Source organism: Suncus etruscus, chromosome 1 (genome assembly GCF_024139225.1).
Source record: "Suncus etruscus isolate mSunEtr1 chromosome 1, mSunEtr1.pri.cur, whole genome shotgun sequence".
Taxonomy (NCBI): Eukaryota; Metazoa; Chordata; class Mammalia; order Eulipotyphla; family Soricidae; genus Suncus; species Suncus etruscus.
The window spans coordinates 195997857-196020052 of record NC_064848.1 but is presented as its reverse complement, the minus strand read 5'-3'; the positions used below and the strand labels follow the sequence as shown (position 1 = coordinate 196020052).

General features: G+C 44.2%; 1 protein-coding gene across 5 annotated transcripts in view; it reads left to right on the top strand.

The window, feature by feature from the left end:
• Window positions 1-22196, top strand: part of BPTF (bromodomain PHD finger transcription factor) — a 161263-nt gene that overhangs the window by 45416 nt on the left and 93651 nt on the right. For 3 of the 5 annotated variants that reach the window (XM_049778801.1, XM_049778782.1, XM_049778787.1), the window contains exons 3-5: window positions 11690-11913; window positions 14299-14502; window positions 15118-15306. In XM_049778801.1, the coding sequence (XP_049634758.1) occupies window positions 11690-11913; window positions 14299-14502; window positions 15118-15306 (617 nt within the window). The remainder of the gene's footprint in view (window positions 1-11689; window positions 11914-14298; window positions 14503-15117; window positions 15307-22196) is intronic. The other 2 variants (XM_049778810.1, XM_049778795.1) reach the window with 1 other exon arrangement.

The following is a 22196-nucleotide window of genomic DNA, read 5'->3' as shown; positions in this document are numbered from 1 at the left end:
TTTATATTTTATTTTAATTTATGCTATTTTTTGGTTTTGGGGCCATACCCGGTGACTCAGAGTTACTCTTGACTCTACACTGAGAAATTAATTACTCCTGACAGGCTTGGGGGACCACATGAGATGCCGGGGATAGAACCTGGGTCAGCTGTGTGCGAGGCAAATGTCCTACCTGCTGTGCTACCACTCTGCCTCCTTGCCTAGTTTTCTTTAGCTCTGACTTGGGGGCCACTTTCAAGTACTTATGTGGTACCATGTTAATGTTTGAGTCTTGTTATTGGATCACACCCAGCAGCGCTCAGGGGTTACTCCTGGTTCCATGCTCAGAAATCGCTCCTGGCAGGCACGGGGGACCATATGGGATGCTGGGATTCGAACCAATGACCTTCTGCATGAAAGGCAAATGCCTTACCTCCATGCTATCTCTCCAGCCCCTAATGTTTGAGTCTGTACATGTCACTCCCCATTGCAGAACCTGAACTCAGCCCATGAACAGTTCTTCAGCCTCCCTTTTACTTAGTTTTCTTGTTCTGCTTTTATATTCAATATTTTTAGTTTCTCTTTTTCTTTTCTTTTTGAGGTGTCAGGGATGGAAACCAGGTATCCACCCTTTGCCAATGTTCCATCCCTGAAATACATTCCTAGCCTATGTTATTTTTAACTCTTATTCTGGACTGGAGAGTTAGTCCAGCAGATAAGGTGCTTGTCTTCATGCAATTGATCCAGTCTTCGAACCCCAGATCCCCATGTGGTCCCTGTACCTAACCAGGAGTGATCCCTGAGCAAAAAATCAAGAGTAAGTCTTTTTTCTTTTTTTTTTTGGTTTTTGGGCCACACCCGGCGGTGCTCAGGGATTACTCCTGGCTGTCTGCTCAGAAATAGCTCCTGGCAGGCACGGGGGACCCTATGGGACACTGGGATTCGAACCAACCACCTTTGGTCCTGGATCGGCTGCTTGCAAGGCAAACACCGCTGTGCTATCTCTCCGGGCCTAAGAGTAAGTCTTTAAGCTCAGCTGCCTGTGGCCCTAAAAAACAAACTTAAAACAAAACAAAGCAAACCTTTTGTTCACAGATTTTTTCTTCTTTATTTTATTTATGTTTTTGTTTCATGTTGTATTCTTTCTTTTTCATTTGGTTTTTAGATCACAACTGGCAGTGCTCCGGGCTTACTGCTGGCTTTTTCTAAAGGCTTGTTCCTGGCAGGGCTTGGGACCATTATATGGAGTCTGAAATTAGGTCAGGCAATCTACCCATTGTATTCTCTCTCTGGTCCATATAGTCGTTTTTTTTTTTGCGTGTGTGTGTGTGTGTGTGACTGTGTGTGTGTGTGTGTGTGTGTGTGTGATCTACCCATGTTATTCTCTCTCTGGTCCATATATTCGTGTTTTTTTTTTTTTGCGCGCGCGCGCGTGTGTGTGTGTGTGTGTGTGTGTGTGTGTGTGTGTGTGTGTGCTGCCTGGACTTCTCATATGCTTATCCCTTGGAGAAATCTCTTTGACCTTTGACTTCTTGGTATAATCTTTTACCTTTTTTTTTTTTTTTTTTTTGGTTTTGGATTTTGGATCATACCTGGCAGCACTGAGGAGTTACTACTGGCTCTACACTCAGAAATCACTCCTGGCAGGCTCGGGGGACCCTACGGGTTCCCGGGATTCGAACCATCGTCCTTCGTCTAAGGCAAACACCCTACCTCCAGGCTATCTCTCCTGCCCAAATCTTTTACCTTTTGAGGATATATATTCATGATAGTTTGGAGGTGTCTTTGTCTCTCTCTCTTTTTTATTTTCGTTTATTTTTGGATCACACCCGGTGGCACTCAGGGGTTACTTCTGGCTCTGTGCTCAGAAAATGCCCCTGGCAGGTTCAGGAACCAAATGGGATGCCGGAAATTGAACCAGGTTCTTTCCAGTGTTGACTGTGTGCAAGGCAAACGCCCTACTGCTGTGCTATTGCTCCAGCCTCTTCAGGTATCTCTTTATTTTTTTAGTTTTAGGGTCACACCCGGCGGTGCTCAGGGCTCACTCCTGGCTCTATGCTTAGAAATCGCTCCTGGCAGGCTCAGGATTCGAACCACTTGCAAGGCAAACGCCTTACCTCTATGCTATCTCTCCATCCCCAGATATCTTTTAATGTTCAATGGTGCTTGGGGCTTACTCCTGGCTCTGGTTCTGTCCTCAGAGATCACTTCTAGTGGGCTCCAGGGACCATGTAGTGTGCTGGGGAATGAACCTTCATCAGCTACGTGCAAGGCAAGTGCCTTCCCTCTGGTTCTATCTTTCCAGCTCTTGCATATACATTTTGGATTGTCTTTGAAAGATGCTTGCTGGATTGAGCCTTTCTTAGCTGAGGCACACCGTGGATTATTTGATGCTTGCCAAGGGTCACACTTCTGGCTCTTCTGTTCACATGTACCTGATTGTGGTATGGCTGGAAATTGCTTGCAGTGAAAGGCATTGCAGTCATGTAAGCTCAGTAGCAGAACAACCCGGATTGTAGTTGGCAAACGTAAGACACTGGGGATTTGAATGCATGAATGCTTGCAAGTCAGATACTCTAAGCCCTGCTCTATTCCTCCAGATTCTGTTTTTTTTTTTTTTTTGTGGGGAATGTTTTACGTTTCTATGTGTAGGTGGTTCCTCATAAACTGACCAGATATACCAGAAAGGTTCTTTCGCACCTTGGGTTGGCTGAGTGGAAGGTTGCATTACCCATGCAAATCCATGTTTACTTGCATGCTTGCCCTGCAATGTCCTGTTTTCTGTACCTTTGTTCATGCATAGCTCTGGTGTCCCAACAACCTTAGTTTCACCTTCCATAGAGACTAAACCTTTTGTGGATTGAAGATCAAATGGAGAAATATTCTAAAATTTGATATGAAAACAGTTTTAAAAAAGAGTGTTTGGAGCCAGAGAAGCTAGTACAGCGGGTAGCGCTTTTTTCTTGCATGCGGCTGACCTGTGTTTCATCCCTGTCATCTTATAGAATGTTTATCTTCACTCTTTGTAAGTGATTGTTTGTAAGCTGATCAGATGGCCCAGGAAGGTTTGTTGAGTTGGCTGAATGGAATGCTGTATTATCCATGCATATTCATGCTTACTTGAATGCTTGCCCTGTACACTGCTAGGCTTAATTCCTGAGCTTAGAGCACTGCTGGGTGTAGCTCAGAAACCAAAGCAAGGGGCTGGAGCAATAGCACAGCAGTGGGACGTTTGCCTAACATGCAGCCGATCCAGGATGGACGGTGATTCAATTCTCTGCGTCCCATATGGTCCCCCAAGCCAGGAGCGATTTCTGAGCTCATAGCCAGGAGAAACTCCTGAGTGTCACCGGGTGTGGCTCCCACCAAAACAAAACAAAACAAAACAAACACACAACAAAAGAAGAATAAAATGGTGTTTTGAAAAAGTTCTGCTTCTTTTTTTTTTTTCTTTTCATTTTTAGGCCACACCCATTTGACGCTCAGGGGTTACTCCTGGCTATGTGCTCAGAAATGGCCCTTGGCTTGAGGCGACCATATGGGACAAGGCAGACACCTTACCTCTAGCGCCACCTTCCTGGCCCCAAGTTCTGCTTCTTGAGGCTAGAACGGTGGCACAAGCTATAGGGTGTTTGCCTTAAACACAGCTAACCTAGGACAACCACGGTTTGATCCCCTAGAGTTCTAAATGGTTCCCCAAGCCAGAAACGATTTCTAAGCGCTAGCCAGGAGTAACCCCTGAGTGTCACTGGGTGTGACGCAGGAAGGAAGGAGGGAGGGAGGGAGGGAGGGAGGGAGGGAGGGAGGGAGGGAGGGAGGGAGGGAAAGAAAGAAAGAAAGAAAGAAAGAAAGAAAGAAAGAAAGAAAGAAAGAAAGAAAGAAAGAAAGAAAGAAAGAAAGAAGAAAGAGAAAGAAAGGAAGAAGGAAGGAAAGGAAAGGAAGGAAGGAAGGAAGGAAGGAAGGAAGGAAGGAAGGAAGGAAGGAAGGAAGGAAGGAAGGAAGGAAGGAAGGAGGGAGGGGCCGGTGAGGTGGCGCTAGAGGTAAGGTGTCTGCCTTGCAAGCACTAGCCAAGGAAGGACCGCGGTTCGATCCCTTGTCGTCCCATATGGTCACCCCAAGCCAGGGGCAATTTCTGAGTGCTTAGCCAGGAGTGACCCCTGAGCATCAAACTGGTGTGGCCCCAAAAACCAAAAGAAAGAGAGGGAGGGAGGAAGGAAGGAAGGAAGGAAAGAAAGTTCTGCTTCTTGATTAATCAATATGAATAGATAGAATCACACTAAGGCTAACAGGAGAGAAGACAGGTTAAATGTAGTTAAGTATTTACAGACTTTTTTTTTTATTTGTATAGACCTTTGAAATTACATCAATAGACTGAAAATGTTAACTATGGGCCTCAGGGCTGTGGCTTAAGTGGTAGAATCTATATTGAGCTTGTGTGAGACCCTGAGTTCTGCCTCTGACACTGTGTGATGCCCCCAGCACCTCCATGTGTGACCCCAGAAAATAATGCCCCCAAACAGAAGTTACTATTGAAGCATTTGTGATGTTATTGTTGAAAAGAAGTATCATGGGGCTGGAGAAGATAGCACAGTGGTAAGGCGTTTGCCTTAGACGTAGAAGGATGGTGGTTCAAATTCCGGCATCCCATATGGTCCCCAGAGCCTGCCAGGAGCGATTTCTGAATGTGGAGCCAGGAGTAACCCCTGAACGCTGCTGGGTGTGACCCAAAAAACAAAACAAAACGAAAAAAAGAAAAGAAAATAGGTATCTTTTTCTCTTTTTAAAAATTATTTACAACTTTATTGTTTCACTTCTGCCAACAAACAAACGAACAAACAAAGATCCAGGGCCAGAGTGATAGCACAGTGGTAAGGTGTTTGCCTTGCCCTGGTGTTTGGTCCCAGGCACCACATAGAGTCCCCTGAGCCTGCCTGGAGTAACTCCTGAGCGCTGCTGGCTGTGGCCCAAATGCTAAAAACCAAAAAAATTCCAAGCAAACAACTCCAAAGATCAAAACAAGAATGATAGTTGTATGATGCAATTACCCCCCAGTTTACTATCAAAGTTATACATAAACTATAACAATCACAAATTTTTAATTTTAACCTATTTAGAAAAAAATAATTTTTATAAATACGTCCAGAGGACAACATAGAATTCTTAATGATTGCTGAGTTCAAATATGCAAGATATATTTCCTCTTTTGACAATGATATAAAGTAATTTTATTTTATTTTTATTGGTTTGTGGGCCACACCTGGTGATGCTCAGGGGTCACTCCTGGCTATGTGTTCAGAAATTACTCCTGATATGGAGGACCATATAAGACGCTGGGGGATCGAACCACTGTTCTTCCTAGGTTAGCTGCGTGCAAGGCATACACCTTATTGCTAGCACCATCGCTCCATCCCCTAAAGTAATTTTTTCTAAGTTGAACAGTGAATTTCTTTTTATCATCATTCAGTGAGAACTAATAGGGCCAGAGTGGTAGCACAGCAGTGGGGCGTTTGCAGGTGGCTGACCCCTGCAAGATGAACACGGATTCGATCCCTGGTAATCCCCTATGGTCCCCCGAGCCAGGATCGATTTCTGAGCGCAGAGCCAGGAGCAATCCCTGAGTGTCACCAGGTGTGGCACACCCCATTTCCCCAAAAAAGTTAATAATCTCTAAAAAACCAAATAGAGGGGCCAGAGAGATAGTGGGTTTGCCTTGCATGCAGCCAGCCGGGGAGGGAACTGGATCAATTCCCGGCATCCCAGCCAGGGATGAGTTCTAAGTGTAAAGCCAAGAATAACCCCTGCACACCACTGGGTGTGTCCCAAGAATCAATCAGTCAATAAAGTTTTTTTTTGGTTTTTGGTTTTTGGGTCACACTCGGCAGTGCTCAGGGGTCACTCCTGGCTGTCTGCTCAGAAATAGCTCCTGGCAGGCACGGGGACCATATGGGACACCGGGATTCAAACCAACCACCTTTGGTCCTGGATCAGCTGCTTGCAAGGCAAACGCTGCTGTGCTATCTCTCCGGGCCCTCTGGTCATTTTTTTTAAAAAAAGTTTTTTTATCTTAGTCTTTCATTGTCTTTGTTATAGTATAATGTAGAAAATTTAATGACTTTCAACCAAAAGATTTAATTTTTTATGCCGTGACATTTTGGCTTTTCTCTTTGCCTAGACTCAAATAAAATACTTGAAACATTGTTGTTCTTGTTGAGTGTCAAGATTTGAGCACATGGGAGAGCTTTTCTAGCAACAGCCGCCATGTCGATGCCCCCTTGTGGTCAAATTGTGTGCAGTTTCCTGGTGCGAGTTGTGCCCCTGGCCTGGGCCTGGGGAGGTGGGTGGGGTGCCTGGATGCTCCCTGTGAGCCCAGGACCTCCTTTCTCTGGACATATCCCAGCAGCTGTCTGCTCTGAACAGTGTTAATGGGAAGCTAATTGTGGATAGCATTCAGTACCTATAGTCTTAACACGCATTTATATAATCTGTAGAAACATTTTAAGAGCAATGTTTTCTGTTTTTATGGTGTGAGGGCGAAGTAGGGTTTGGGCCATATTCAGGTGCTCCTCTACTCAGGAATGACCTCTGGCCATGCTCTGGAATCATATATGGTGCCGGAGGATTTGAACTGGGATTGGCCACACACACTGCTGTCTGTCTGGTCCTAAAAAATGATGTTCTTACACTTACACACACAAAAAAATCTGCCTCAAGAGTTAACATGGGAGGTCCAGAGAGATAGCATGGAGGTAAGGTGTAAACCTTGCAGAAGATTGATGGTTCAAATCCCGGCATCCCATATGGTCCCCCGAGCCTGCCAGGAGCGATTTCTGAGCTTAGAGCCAGGAGTAACCCCTGAGCGCTGCCGGTGTGATCCAAAAAAAAAAAAAAAAAATTAACATGGAGCCGGAGAGATAGCACAACGGTAGGACCTTTGCCTTGCACGTGGCCAACCCAGGACCCACGGTGGTGGTTCGAATCCCAGCAACCATATAGTCACCCAAGCCTGCCAGGGGCAATTTCTAAGTGAAGAGCCAGGAGTAACCAACCCCTGACCGCTGCCAGGTGTGACCTCCCCCCCAAAAAATAACAAACCAAAACAAAACAAAAGAGTTAACATACATAGCAAACTTCAAAACTTTTTGTTCAAAGTTGAAGCAACATGCTTTTTAACTTTATATAGATTAAGATTGGCCCTAACCAGTGTAGAAGAGTACCACTCTTTTGGAGAGGAGGTCGAGGCAGTGAGGTGTACACCCCGCATGCTCAGAATATAGGGTAGAAATGAAATCCTAGCATTTCCACCCCCCCCCCAATAAATGATTTTGTTCATTTGGGAGCCACACCATGCACTGTTCAAGGTTACTCCTGGCTCAGGGATCATTCCTGTGGGACTTGAGGGACAGGACCATATGGGGTACTGGGGATCCATCCCAGTTTAGCCATGTGCAAGGCAAATACCCTACCCACTGTGCTATCATTCCAACCCACAGGTGTGATTTGTTTTAAGGCAAATGTGCTGTTTGTTTTTGTTTTTGGGTCACCCTGGCAATCTACTTCTGGCTCTGAGCTCAAATATCACTCCCGGCAGATGCAGGGATGCCAGAGATTGAACCTGGGTTGGCTGTGTGCAAGACAACCTCCCTACTCATTGTGTTATTGCTCCATCCCCTTCCCCCAAATATCAGGCATTTCTTTTTGTTTGTTTGTTTTTTGGACCACACCCAGTGACGCTCAGGATTACTCCTGGCTCTGTGCTTAGAAATCGCTCATGGCTTGGGGGACCATATGGACACCAGGGATCAAATTGCGGTGTGTCCTGGGTCAGCTGCATGCAAGACAAATGCCCTACCATCGCACCATAGCTCTGGCCCCCCATATCAGGCATTTCTTAAGAGAAAACGAGCAGTTGCTTATTGACCCTATTAGATGCTGATACTCTTCCATGCACTTTACATGCCTCCCCCATCACTTAATCCTTATAATGGCATTTTGGCCTTAAGTACCTCTATCCTATTTTCTAGATGCAGAGCGAGTTGGAGACATATAGAAGTTAAGTAAATCACCTAAGATCACACAGCTAGAGGTGATGATATTGGGATTTGAACCCAGGCATTCTGGTTCCAAATAATGTGCTGCTGGCCCTAGCTCACAATGCGGCCTAGAGCTTCTCTCCATCCACAGACTGAAATTACAACTCTAGTTGCACTCTGCCTGAGACTGTTGAAAATCCAGCCCCAAGTGTCAGAGAGGGCCAGGCCGCTTCCATGGAACCTTGAAAACAACGTCCCTTCCACTCTCCTTCCCTCCCTCCCTCCCTTCCTTCTTTCCCTCCCTCCCCAGCTTACTCTGTTCCAGTGCCCCTTGGCTTGCTTATCTCTGTCTGCTCCCTCTAATTCCTGACACCTGACATTTTCCCCCTCCATTGCATTCTTTTTTTTTTTTTGGTTTTTGGGCCACACCCGGCGGTGCTCAGGGGTTACTCCTGGCTGTCTGCTCAGAAATAGCTCCTGGCAGGCACGGGGGACCATATGGGACACCGGGATTTGAACCAACCACCTTTGGTCCATGCTTGCAAGGCAAACACTGCTGTGCTATCTCTCCGGGCCCCCTCCATTGCATTCTTAGAGCTTTAATTTCTAGGTGTTAAGCAGTGCATCATTTCCTGGTACCAGTGTTAGGTGGAGGAGGAGAATGGTGGGCTGAGTGTGAGAGAAGCCTTTCCTTCTCAGTGTGTCCTCACTGTTCTGTGCTCACTGCCTCTCAGGAGGCTGCCCCAAACCCATGGTGACTTCTTCATCCAGTCCTTACCTAATGGTATCTTCAGGTACCCCAAAAGTAGCCCAGCAGTTGGAGGTTTCAGGTGGACCTGGATGGCTACTCCTCAATTCCTCCTGTACCATTCATTCGCTCCTTGTTATTAGGCATGGGTTTATTTAGACATGACACTTGAAAGTTTATTGTGAATCATTATCCACAATAAAAATAAAACAAACTTTAAAAAGTGTTACTTTATAAACTTAACAACATCTGAGTACTACACCTAGTGAATGGCATCAGTGTATGTTTTCATAGATCTTCCACACTTTCTCTTTTCTTCTTGCGTTCACCTTTCAGGGGTCTCAAACTCAATTTACCTGGGGCCGCAGGAGGCAAAGTTGGGGGATCCTTGAGTGCAAAGTCAGTAGTAAGCCTTGAACATTGGGAGATGTGACCCAGACAACTAAAACAAAACAAAACAAAAAAAGATTCCTCTAGGGCAGGGCCACAAAATGTTGTATGGAGGGCCGCAAATGGCCCGCAGGCCTCGAGTTTGAGACCTCTGCGAGGGTTACATGGACCAGAGAAAGGACACAACACACTGTTGGTTCTGGTGTTTGCCTGCTTGGTTTTGGTGTGTGGGAGATGGTTCACTCTGCTTGTGGTACTAGGGAATTCTAAATGGCAGCACCACTGGAGCAGGTGGCATAGTGCCAGGGATCAAAATCACTGGTCTCAAGCTTGTGAGGTACACTCTTGCCACCAAGCTCTCCTTAGGCTCTTTGAATTACATTTTCCACAAACACCTAGTTTCTACTTTATCCTCCCCTGTGTACTGATGGATGTCATTGGTGATAGCAGTTCTGATGTCCACAAGCAGCACCAGACATTATAGGGCAGTTTTTGTTGAAAAACTCAAGCCAAGCATGCATACAGATCAGTGTTTATGCATGAAAACAAACTGGTGGCTACTTTTATTGTTTTTTTTTTTTTTTGTTGTTGTTTTTTGGTGGGGGGGGGGGTCACAACCGGCGGCACTCGGGTTACTCCTGGTTCTAGGCTCAGAAATCGTTCCTGGCAGGCTCGGGGACCATATGGGATGTCGGGATTCGAACCACCGTCCTTCTGCATGAAAGGCAAACGCCCTACCTCCATGCTATCTCTCCAGCCCCTGGTGGCTACTTTTAAATGAGAGCACGTAATTTTTTTTTTTAGTCACACCTGACAGTGCTCAGGGGTTACTCCTGACTCTGTGCTCAGAAATCGCTCCTGGCAGGCTCAGGGGACCATATGGGATATCAGGATTCGAACCACCAACCTTCTGCATGCAAGTCAAACGCCTTACCTCCAAGAGAGCAAATAATTTTTGACTGTAGACTAGATAAGCATTCACAAATAAAAACTACTACAACTGCTTTTTTGTTGTTATTGAGAAAGGTAGTTAACTGTTTTTGCTACTTTATAATGAAATTTAATTGGATTTATCCTTTCAGATCTCCAAGGAGAAACTTGTTTGTGTCAAGTGCTATCTTGTGTGGGCAGAATAAAAAATTAGTTAGTTAGTTGCTGCATTTTTAGAAGGCACTAATAAATGATACATTTAGGCTAAGAATATCAGGGTAATGAAGACTTTGGAGAAATACTACTTGAGGAATGAATAAAATGTTTAAGCATGTTTGGTCTGGAAGAAACCCACAGGGAAACTTTAGGCATTGTGCAAAACTATGCAAAGGTGGTATTCAATTTTTTTTCTTTTGTTTTTGTATTGAGGCCATACTCTACATGGTCAAGAACTAATCCTAGCTCTGTGCTTGGGGGGTATTCCAACTAGTGCTAGGGAGACCACCGTGCTGCTGGAACTTGAACCCAGGATTCCTCCAGGTGAAATATTGACTTAGGCCGTTGAGCTCTTTCTCCGGCCCCTGTTTTACATACTTCTGACAAGTCTTATTGATGGGAATATTCACATAACTTCAGAATAAGGAAAAGCTTTCTAAAAGAGAAATTCTAAAACAGATCAGACTGTCCTAGGAAGTGATGAATGAGTCCTTCACTAAGAATTGTAGTTAAAGAGTTCATTCTTTAGGTGGAATTGTACCTACCCCACCAGGCTACAGCAGCAGCTGTTTGGAACCAGTTCAAATGCGGCTTGAGTAGCTTGGAATAGGTGGTAGATGTTCTTTTAATTGAATTTGCTTCCATAGCATTTTATTTTCTTGTCAAAATCTTACTCTTTTAAATAGTTTACACCTAAAAATGTGGCTTTTGTGGGGAATTCTTGGGTCACATCAAGACCCTGATGGAGGGACCGGAGTGGTGGCACGAGTGGTAAGGCATTTGCCTTGCATGAGGCTAACCTAGGATGGACTGTGGTTTGATCCCTCGGCATCCCATATGGTCCCCTAAGCCAGGAGTGATTTCTGAGCACATAGCCAAGAGTAACCCCTGAGCAGCACCGGGTGTGGCCCAAAAACCAAAACACTCTGATGGAAATATTTCCGAACTCTATTATAATGTGAACTTCACTGGATACCAAACACATTTTATCTGTTTCTGGTCAAAATTCTGCGCGTTAAAATTGTTATAATGACACTCTTTGGTTGTTCCAATCAGATCTTTTATCTAGTAGTCACAGTTCCTGAATTTTAGGTCTTCTTCTATGTGCCAGGTTGCTTACTAGATTATCTGCTTTGCTGTCATACTGTTTCCTCCCCCACTCCATATAATTGATAATCCCAGATTATTTCTTGTAAACTGCTGTGGGCTAGGACATCAAAATAATTAGAGGTTGCTAACTAGATTAAAGATAACGAATTTGAAGGAGAATTGAGCAAATAAATGGCTCTTTCATGTACAAACTTTGCATCACATTCAACTTCCACTAAGATGAAATTGTGAGATATAAATGTCATGACTCTAACATAGGAAGTGTTTTGGTACTCTTTTTAAACAGAGAAGAAGATACCGAAAATGAGAACGAAAAGAAAATTTGGTACTACAGCACAAAGATCCAGCTTGCAGAATTAATTGACTGTCTAGACAAAGATTACTGGGAATCAGAACTCTGCAAAATTTTGGAAGAAATGCGTGAAGAAATCCACCGGCACATGGACATCACGGAAGACCTGACCAATAAGGCCCGGGGCAGTAACAAATCCTTCCTGGCGGCAGCTAATGGTGAGGGAGAGGGAGATCTTCCCACTTCACATTTTGTTAAGTTTGAAATAAGCTTGTGAAATGAAGTCACTGTAAAGTTTTAAAATATATTAGAAGTCTTCAGAATCCATGTTACTTTAACTTTTTATATTTCATTATTCTTTTTTTTTTGGTTTTTGGGTCACACCCGGCGGTGCTCAGGGGTTACTCCTGGCTGTCTGCTCAGAAATAGCTCCTGGCAGGCACAGGGGACCATATGGGACACCGGGATTTGAACCAACCACCTTAGGTCCTGGATCGGCTGCTTGCAAGGCAAATGCTGCTGTGTTATCTCTCCGGGCCCTATATTTCATTATTCTAAGAAAACCTGTTCATCCAACATTAGTTAGACATTAAAAAATTTTGTTTTTGTTTTTGGGGCCATACCCAGCAGTGCTCAGGGGTTACTTCTGACTTTACACTCAGACATCACTCGTGGCAGGCTTGGGGGACCATATGGGATGTTTGGGATTGAACCTGGGTTTACTGCATGCAAGGCAAGTATCTTTACTGGTATGCTTTTGCTTCAGTCTCAGCTAATTTTTTTTTTCTTTTTTTTTTTTAGCAGTTTATTAATTGATTGGTTTTTGGGGCACACCTAGCGATGCTCAGTGTTTTTTACTCCTTCGGGGATCGTATGGGATGCCAGGAATTGAACCAGGTCTGTCCTGGGTCATCTGCATGCAAAGCAAATGCCTTACCACTGTGCTATCTCTCTGACCCCTCAGCTAAGGGTTTTTTTTTTTTTTTTTTTTTTTTTTTGAGCCACACCCGGCGATGCTCAGGGGTTACTCCTGGCTGTCTGCTCAGAAATAGTTCCTGGCAGGCACAGGGGACCATATGGGACACTGGGATTTGAACCAACCACCTTTGGTCCTGGATCAGCTGCTTGCAAGGCAAACGCCGCTGTGCTATCTCTCCGGGCCCTCAGCTAAGTTTTTAAGTGAAGTAAAATAATCTTTCTTAAAGGAATGTATGTAGAGAAAACCAAGGGAAGAGGGAGGGAGGGAAGGAAGGTGGGGGGGGGAGGGAGAGAGAGAGAGAGAGAGAGAGAGAGAGAGAGAGAGAGAGAGAGAGAGAGAGAGAGAGAGAGAGAGAGAGATGGAGCTCGAGCAAAAACACAGTGGGTGGGGCATTTGCCTTATATGTGGCTGTTTCTTTCTGAGCACCCCTAATGGCCCCCAAACCTGCCAGGAGCAATTCCTGAGTGTAGAGCCAGGAGTAAGCCCCTGAGCACAGCTGGTTGTGGCCCAAAAACTAAACCAAACTAACAAAAACTTATAACAGGTCTGTATTTTAAAAATTAGACTCATCTTCCTTCCTTCCTTCCTTCCTTCCTTCCTTCCTTCCTTCCTTCCTTCCTTCCTTCCTTCCTTCCTTCCTTCCTTCCTTCCTTCCTTCCTTCCTTCCTTCCTTCCTTCCTTCCTTCCTTCCTTCCTTCCTTCTCTTTCTCGCTCTTTCTCTCTCTCTTTCTCTTTCTCTTTCTCTCTCTTTCTCTCTCTTTCTTTTTCTTTCTTTCTTTCTTTCTTTCTTTCTTTCTTTCTTTCTTTCTTTCTTTCTTTCTTTCTTTCTTTCTTTCTTTCTTTCTTTCTTTCTTTCTTTCTTTCTTTCTTTCTTTCTTTCTTTCTTTCTTTCTTTCTTTCTTTCTTTCTTTCTTTCTCTCTCTCTCTCTCTCTCTCTCTCTCTCTCTCTCTCTCTCTCTCTCCCTCCCTCCCTCCCTTCCTCCCTCCTTCCCTCCTTCCCTCCTTCCTTCCTTCCTTCCCTCCCTCCCTCCCTCCCTCCCTCCCTCCCTCCTTCCTTCCTTCCTTCCTTCCTTCCTTCCTTCCTTCCTTCCTTCCTTCCTTCCTTCCTTCCTTCCTTCCTTCCTTCCTTCCTTCCTTCCTTCCTTCCTTCCCATCTCTCCCTCCCTCCCTCTCCCTCACTCCTTCCTTCCTTCCCTCCCTTCTTCCTTCCCTCCTTCCTTCTTTCTCCTCTTTCTTCTTCTTTTTTTGGTTTTTGGGTCACACTGGCAGCGCTCAGGGGTTCCTCCTGGCTCTACACTCAGAAATCACTCCTGGCAGGCTCAGGGGACCATATGGAATGCCACGACTTGAACTATCATCCTTCTGCATGCAAGGCAAATGCCTTACCTCCATGCTATCTCTCTGGCCTCTTCTTTTTTTTAAAACCAGTGTATTTTCTAGAAGTGAAAAATAAACAAAATTTATTAAGTCCTTTAAACATTTCATTGATAAACTTGACCCTTATTTCATTATCTTAGAATTCCACGTTCTTTAACATTTAACTTCCATAACTTGAATGTAAAGCACTTAAGCAACATTGATGGTACCTATGGTATATATGAGAGGTTTTTTTTCTTTATTACAGAGGAAATCTTGGACTCTATTAGAGCTAAAAAGGGTGAGATTGATATTGTCAAGAGCCCAGAAGAAACAGAAAAGGACAAGAGTGAGACTGAGAGCAGCTCCAGAGATGCCGAGAAAGGCAGGGAGGAGCATGACGACCAGTCCCTGGACAAGGACAGCGAGGACCAGACACCTGCCGATGATCCTGAGCAAGGAAAAGCTGAGGGTAAAAAAATTCATGATTAAAACGAAATATCTCCCCAGTGTTGTGTAGGAACTCTCGCTTTTACTTGCAAAATAGCTATTATACATGTAACTACTAGTTTTCAGTTTTCTCAAGAAATTAGGATGCACTTATGGTCACAAGTTTTATATATCTATATTTTCCAAAAAGTGCCGTTTTTCTATGAGGTTGACTAGTGCAAAAAAAAAAATCACTGTTCTTTTTTTTTTTTAATTAACTACCAGAATGTACTTTGTATGTGATAAAATTTCATTGATTTTATGTGCATTACTTATACATTATTAACATATTTTATGATTCTCTTTAAACCAGTCAGTTGTTTTCAACCTTTTCACACCTGCAGGCTGGCATTACCCTGCACCCCTTTGCAGGCTGCTTGTTTAAAACCATCTGATTGCTTTGAAATGGCAGGCAAAGAAAAGCATATACACACACACACACACACACACACACACACACACACACACACACACACACACACACACACACACACACACATAGTTTTTGGTGGTCATTCATTTTTGATTGAATATGGCCATTGATCTTACAGCAGTTGAAAAAGCTATCTTTAAAGTTTTGTTGTGCATTTTACTGTAGAGCCCACAGAAGTTGGGGATAAAGTTAACTCTGTGGCAGCAAATCTTGGCGACAACACAACCAATGCTTCTTCAGAAGAGACTAGTTCCTCCGAAGGGAGGAGCCCCGTGGGGTGTCACTCAGAACCCCCCGATAGCAGCAACATGGCAAAGAAGAAGGTGGCATCTGAGCTCCCCCAGGATGTGCCAGGTACAGAGGGCCGTGTATCAGTGCCTCTGTAACAGGGGGAATCCATCTCTTGGGTAGTCAAAGCTGAACGTCACCTCCAGTTTTCCAGTGTGTGTTCATTTGTGCTGCTTGTTTCCATAAGTGCCATCCCTGACCGCTCAGTTGTCACCTAACACTTGGAGTTGGACACATGTTCTTGCAATTAATGCTTGCAACTCATCGTAATTCTCGTGCTTTTGAAAGTTCATATAGCTGTATTGATCTCATAGACTTGCCTGTATATTTTATCACTTGACTATAGTAGCAAATGTTGAGTAATGCATACTAATGGCTTGCTGTGGATTCATTGGCCAATCTAGTTCTGTGTGTCCTAACAGATTGTGTGTTTTTGCATGTGCTCATGTATTTAACATTTCAAATCATCACGTGATGCTAGAAAATCATCAAAATTTCTGAACAAGCTATATTTTGACATAAAAAGTGTAACATAATGAGTGTATTTTAAGCTTTAAAAATTATGATCAAAGTTCATAACCTAAAAATATAATTTTGTCTTTTCTGTTGCCTTTTTCTTTCTCTTCTTTTGTCCTTTTTTTTGGGGGGGGGGTTACACCTTTTGGTGCTTGGACTTATTTTTGGCTATGCTCAGTGATCACTCCAGCCAGGGACTGGAGGAAGGGACCAAATGAACCTGGGTGGGGGCCTCATGCAAGACAAATGCCTTTTTCATTGTACTACCTCTCTGACCCATCTTTTTCCTTTATAAAAATCAAAAATAACTTTTATTGTGGGTGGGAGGCATATATGTTTTAACAAGTTAGAAAATTTAGTTAGGATACAAAACACAGAACACTGACCTAAGATCTAAAACCAAGATCTAAGAGTTAAATGTAGTACTTTGATAGAAATCTGAATGATTTTTTTTGTGTGCCTTTTAAGAATGGCACGTTTTCAAGCTTTTCACACTGTTATCACTGCATATTCTGCCAAGATATTTTAGGAAGGGGGCAGTACAGAGGGCTAGAAGACTCGCTTCTCTGTTTCAGCTATTAAATTAATGTCATTGAGTCTTTCAAGACTTCCATGTTCCTGATTTGTAATGTGAAGAATTTTGATAATTAGCGCTTCTAGTGGAACCACTTTCATTTGAGTGCTTGTCAGCCTGAGGTGCTGCCAACATAACCTTAGACTATGTGCCAGGTCATTGGGAACAAGTAGCCCTGAGTTCACTGGATTCTATCATGGTGACGGATTGATAGTCATGGAGTAAAGAAAACTTGGGAAATCATGTTCACTGGTGAAATGGATAAAGAAACTACTTTTTAGCTTAGAAAAGAGTAAACTTGATATCCAGAAGAATCTAGAGATGGGACTAATAGAATTGCCCACATAAATCTTGGAAAAGGCTGAGATGTTGGAGATGACAGGAATGAGATTTGTACTATGAAATTTTAGGGCATTACCTCAGGAAGTAACTAAGGTACCGTATTTTCTGGCATATAAGACGACTTTTTTTTTTTTTTTTTTTTTTTTGGTTTTTGGGCCACACCCGGCGATGCTCAGGGGTTACTCCTGGCTGTCTGCTCAGAAATAGCTCCTGGCAGGCATGGGGGACCATATGGGACACCGGGATTCGAACCAACCACCGTTGGTCCTGGATCGGCTGCTTGCAAGGCAAACACCGCTGTGCTATCAAAATATTTTGAAAAATGTTTTTTTTAAAGACTTAAATGAAGCATGTCACAGAAATATATAAAGGACTTTACTTTTAAGTAGATATTTAATAGAATCTCAACTTAATAGACTTAAGCCTGGGTTTGATCCCTGGTATCACACAGGTCCCAAGTACCCTTTCGGAGTAACCTTCAAGGACTAGGTGTGGTTTGGTCCCTTTCATCCTGCCTCATGTCAAAACACCACCAACAACAACAACAGCCCTTTATAGCATCAGAATGTACTACTGCAGATCTACCCACTACTTTTCCTGAAATGGACCTTCTGACCTTGGTATTCTGTTCCTATGGGCACTAGATGGACAAATGAGAGGCTAGAAATATGGCTCTGATTCATTCCCTCTCTGTGTCCAACAAGTGTTTGTTTTGTCTTATTGGTTTTTTGTTTTGGGGCCACATGTGGTGCTCAGGGCTTATTGTTGGCCGGCCCTATGCTTAGGAATCACTCCGTTGGTGCTCCAAGAATCACATGTTATGCTGGGAACCAAACCCCTCTGCTGCGTGCCAGGCAAATCTTTTTCCCACTATATTTTCACTCTGGCCTTCATCTTGATTTTTTTTTCCCTTGGTTATTGGTTTTGGGGCCACACCTAGGGTGCTCAGGAGTTACTCCTGGCTCTACCCTCAGAAATCGCTCCTGGTAGGGTTAGGGGACTACTATATGAGATGCTGGGAATCGAACTACCATTCGTCCTGGGTCATCCACCTGCAAAGCAAACATCCTACCACTGTGCTATCTCTCCAGCCCCTTGATTTTTTTTAACTTCTATCAGTGAAAGTCATCGCCATCAAGATGTTGCTTGTAGGGGCCGGCATTGTGGCACTAGAGGTAAGATGTCTGCCTTGCCAGCGCTAGCCTAGGACGGACCGTGATTCAATCCCCCTGCGTTCCATATGGTCCCCCAAGCCAGGAGCGACTTCTGAGCACATAGCCAGGAGTAACCCCTGAGCGTCACTGGGTGTGGCCCAAAAACCAAAAAAAAAAGGTGTTGCTTGTAACAAGAGCACTTAAAACAACAACAATAATAGCAAAATTGTGGTTGCCCATTTCTTTATGTAATATATAATGATTAATTTGTCCCTTTTCTGGTTTGGAGTAATTATGAATCTTGCCACTAGGAATTCCCTCAGTGTTTTTGTGTACATGCATGTATACATTTCTAAAGACAAAACTTACAGATTTGTTTGGGGGTGGTCTTTAAGTATGTGCATGTTCAGATCAGCGGGTAAGACACCCGTGGATTAATTTTTCAGAGAGGTTTCTGACAAGTTTACACTTTCACCCACAGTGTGAGAATTGCACTGTTGCCAGCCCTGGGCATTGTCAGCATCCTTTTGTACTCTGTTTCCTTCCAAGCGTTCTGTGAGTTATGTAGCTATCTCATTGTGGTCGGAATTAGCAGTGCAGTGGTGGCTGAAGGTGTTGAGCAGCTGTTTAGATGCGTGTGTACATGTGAGTATGCAGGTAGTGTGTGTTGATGTAGGTCATTTGGATCTTTTCTTGGCGCCCTCATTTTCCATTGAGTGGTTGGTCTTTTTTGGTTTGTGTATTGTTTTCACAAGAGTGGGTAATTGCAGTTCTGCTCCATCTTAACGAGAAGAACTACATTCAGTTTTCAAGTGTTAACATTGTATTGGAATAGTGTTTGGTTGGGATGTCTTTTCATTCTTAGGTTGTACGTTTAGTTTTTGGTTTTTGGTCTTTTTTTGGGGGGTCACACCTGGCATCACTATGGGGTTACTCATATGGTTATGTGCTCAGAAATCCCTCCGGTCAGACGTGGTGGACCATATGGGATGCTGGGATTAAAACCACCATCTGTCCTGGATCCACTGCATGCGAGGCAAACGCCCTCCCTACCACTGTGCTATCTCTCAGGCCCCTGGTTTTTATTTTTCTTTATTTTTTAAATTAAATTCTTTAAGCACCATGATTACAAACATGATTATAGTTGGGTTTCAGTCACAAACAGAACACCCCCCTTCACCACCGCAACATCCCCACCGCCAAAAACCCCCTCCCTGCTTCCCATCCCCTGCTTATATTCGAGACAGGCATTCTACTAGAGTTATTTTTTGTAAGTTCAGTAAGATGTTTTTTTTTCTTTCTTAAAGGATAAGTATTAAAAAAAATACAGTAGTAAAGGTGTGAAAGTGCCGTTGTTTGCATAGTCCCAGCAAAATATGGGGAAAACGGGAAAAAAAATCCTTGGCCTGATTACAAGAAGGCCCTCACCCCTGAAGTTTATTGGCATAAGACTGACTCTGGGCTCCAGAAATACCAGTCTGTCTATGTCATTCTCCATGGTCTCCATGCTATCTCAGGCCCCTGGTTTTTTTTTTTTTTTTTTTTTTTAAAGCCTCTTACATCTTCTTTTGTGACCAAGAAGTGCTCACAGCTGGCTTTGTCAGGGAAAGTCCATGTCAACATTTGGTCAAAAGCTTAGACAGGCCTCATAAAATGAGCGGCCACATGTTTTCTCTTTGTCACAAAAATTTTTGTGGGTTAATATTACTTAAATGTTTGCTGAAGCCACCTGGCCCTGACATTTTATAGTGGGAAAGTACAGATTTCATTAATAATAGGTTTCATTTCTTTGATAGGTAGTGAGCAACTTCGCACTTTCTGTTACTTTTGTGTGTCAGATTTGGTGAGTTAAATGTCTCTAGGAAGTTTCCTGGCATTTGGATGTTAAATTCTCTTGGCATCATAATGTCTGTTTTTTCAGAACCTGTAGTGATCTCTTTATTCTGGTTTTGGGGTCACATCAGGTGGTACTCAGGGACCTACTTTTGCTTGTAGTTTCTGGTTGTTGGGGGGGGCAGGAAATGGGGGGAGGACTGGCTACCTTGGCAGCTGGAGATGTGCACTGGTGAAGGAATGGGTGTTGGAAAGGCAGTTGTAAACGACTTTGTAACTGTGTATCTCAAGGTGATTCAATTTTAATTTTTATTTAAAAAAAATCTGCAGTGTGTGCAGCCCAGTGAGCATTGTCCTGTGTCTACTTTCTATTTCAAGTATGATTTTTTTTTGGGGGGGGGCCCACCCGGTAACACTCAGGGGTTACTCCTGGCTATGTTCTCAGATACTGCTTCTGGCTTGGGGGACCATATGGGACGCCAGGGGATCTTAACCTCGGCCAGTCCTAGGCTAACATGGCCAAGGCGGACGCCTTACTGTTTGCACCACCACTCCTGCCCTGAAGTATAACTTGTAACTATTTTGAGATAGGACATTTATTTTTTTCCCTATCTCCATACTCTTTGATCTTTTTTTTTTTTTAATTTAGTCACACCATGAAATTATTATGTTTTTGGGATTGGGGACACACCCAGTTACGCTCAAAGGTTACTTCTGGCTCTGAGCTCAGAAATCATTCCTGGCAGGTTTAGGGAACCACTGAGGATGCCAGGGATTGAACCTTGGTCGCTATGTGCCAGACAAACACCCTATCCACTGTACTAACACTCCAGACTCCTAAAAAATTATTCTTTTTTTTTTTGTTTTTTTGTTTTTGTTTTTGTTTTTGGGCCACACCCTGTGACGCTCAGGGGTTACTCCTGGCTATGCGCTCAGAAGTTGCTCCTGGCTTCTTGGGGGACCATATGGGAGCCGGGGGATCGAACCGCGGTCCGTCTTAGGCTAGCGCAGGCAAGGCAGGCACCTTACCTCCAGCGCCACCGCCCGGCCCCCTAAAAAATTATTCTTTTGTTTTGTTGTTGTTGTTGTTGTTGTTGTTGTTGTTTGGGCTACACCCACTGACACTCCAGTATTCCTGGCTCTGTGCTCAGAAATCACTCCTGACTTGGGGGACCATATGGGACACCGGGATTCGAACTGCCTTCCTGGATCAGCTGTGTGCAAGGCAAACGCCCAGCCACAGTGCTATTACTCTGGCCCCACAAAATTATTCTTATTTGAATTTCAAGCACATGGTGTTCTAGCACCAATTCTTTTACCAATGCCCTATGCCCTCCACCAATATCCCCAATCCCCTCTGTGCTGTTCTCTACCCCCAGTCCTCTTGTTGGTGTTGCAGTGGCGTGGCCTCACTGAGAGTCTGACTATGCTGGCACATTGAGGACTTCACTGTGATGCTAGGCCATATTCTGGCTGACATTCTCACGAGGGCACACATAATACCTTTCATGATGCTCCCTGGGGATAGCACCCTTTGTTCTATGGGAACACATTTGGCAGCAGTGAAGCTGGTAATCTAGTCAGTCACTTGGTATATGGAGATGACAGTCTGCAAAGTTGCCACTTAGGCAGTGACTGGATGACGCTTGGATCATATTGCATCAATAGGGAATGAACGGGGGCCAGGCAGTGGTGCTAGAGGTAAGGTGCCTGCCTTGCCTGCGCTAACCTTGGATGGACGGCGGTTTGATCCCCGGTTTCCCATATGGTCCCCCAAGCCAGGAGCGACTTCTTCTTTTTTTTTTTTTTTTGGTTTTTGGGCCACACCCATTTGATGCTCAGGGGTTACTCCTGGCTATGCGCTCAGAAATCGCCCCTGGCTTGGGGGACCATATGGGATGCCGGGGGGATCAAATCACAGTTCGTCCTACGCTAGGGCTTGCAAGGCAGATACCTTACCTCTAGCACCACCTTCCTGGCCCCCAGGAGCGACTTCTAAGCATATAGCCAGGAGTAACCCCTGAGCGTCACTGGGTATGGCCCAAAAACCAAAAAAAAAAAAAAAAGGTGAATGAACATGGCCTGAGGCTTGCAAGGTAAGAATTTGAAGCCTGGAATGATGCCCAGACATTGATTGTTTTCTTTCAGTTATCACACATGACTAGCAGTTTTTATTAGTCTTGAAACAAAAATAGTTTGGAGGGCTAGAGAAATATTACAGCAATTGGGTACTTGCCTCGTATATGTCTGACCCAGCTTTGATCCTTGGCATATGGTCCCCTGCATGCTACCACGAGTTAATTACTGTGTGCAGACCCAGGAGTAACCCTGAGCATTTCTGGGTATGGCCAAACAAGCAAACAGAAAGATTGGGTGTCCAGACAGTACAATGGGCAGGACACCCCATAGGGTTTCCCTACCCTGACCTCAGAACAGAAGTAAGCCCTGAGTACAGTCGAGTGTGACCCCCCAAAAAGCAAAATCAAACAAGAATAACTTGGGTGGCCGAAGTGGTGGTACAAGCAGTAGTTGCTTTT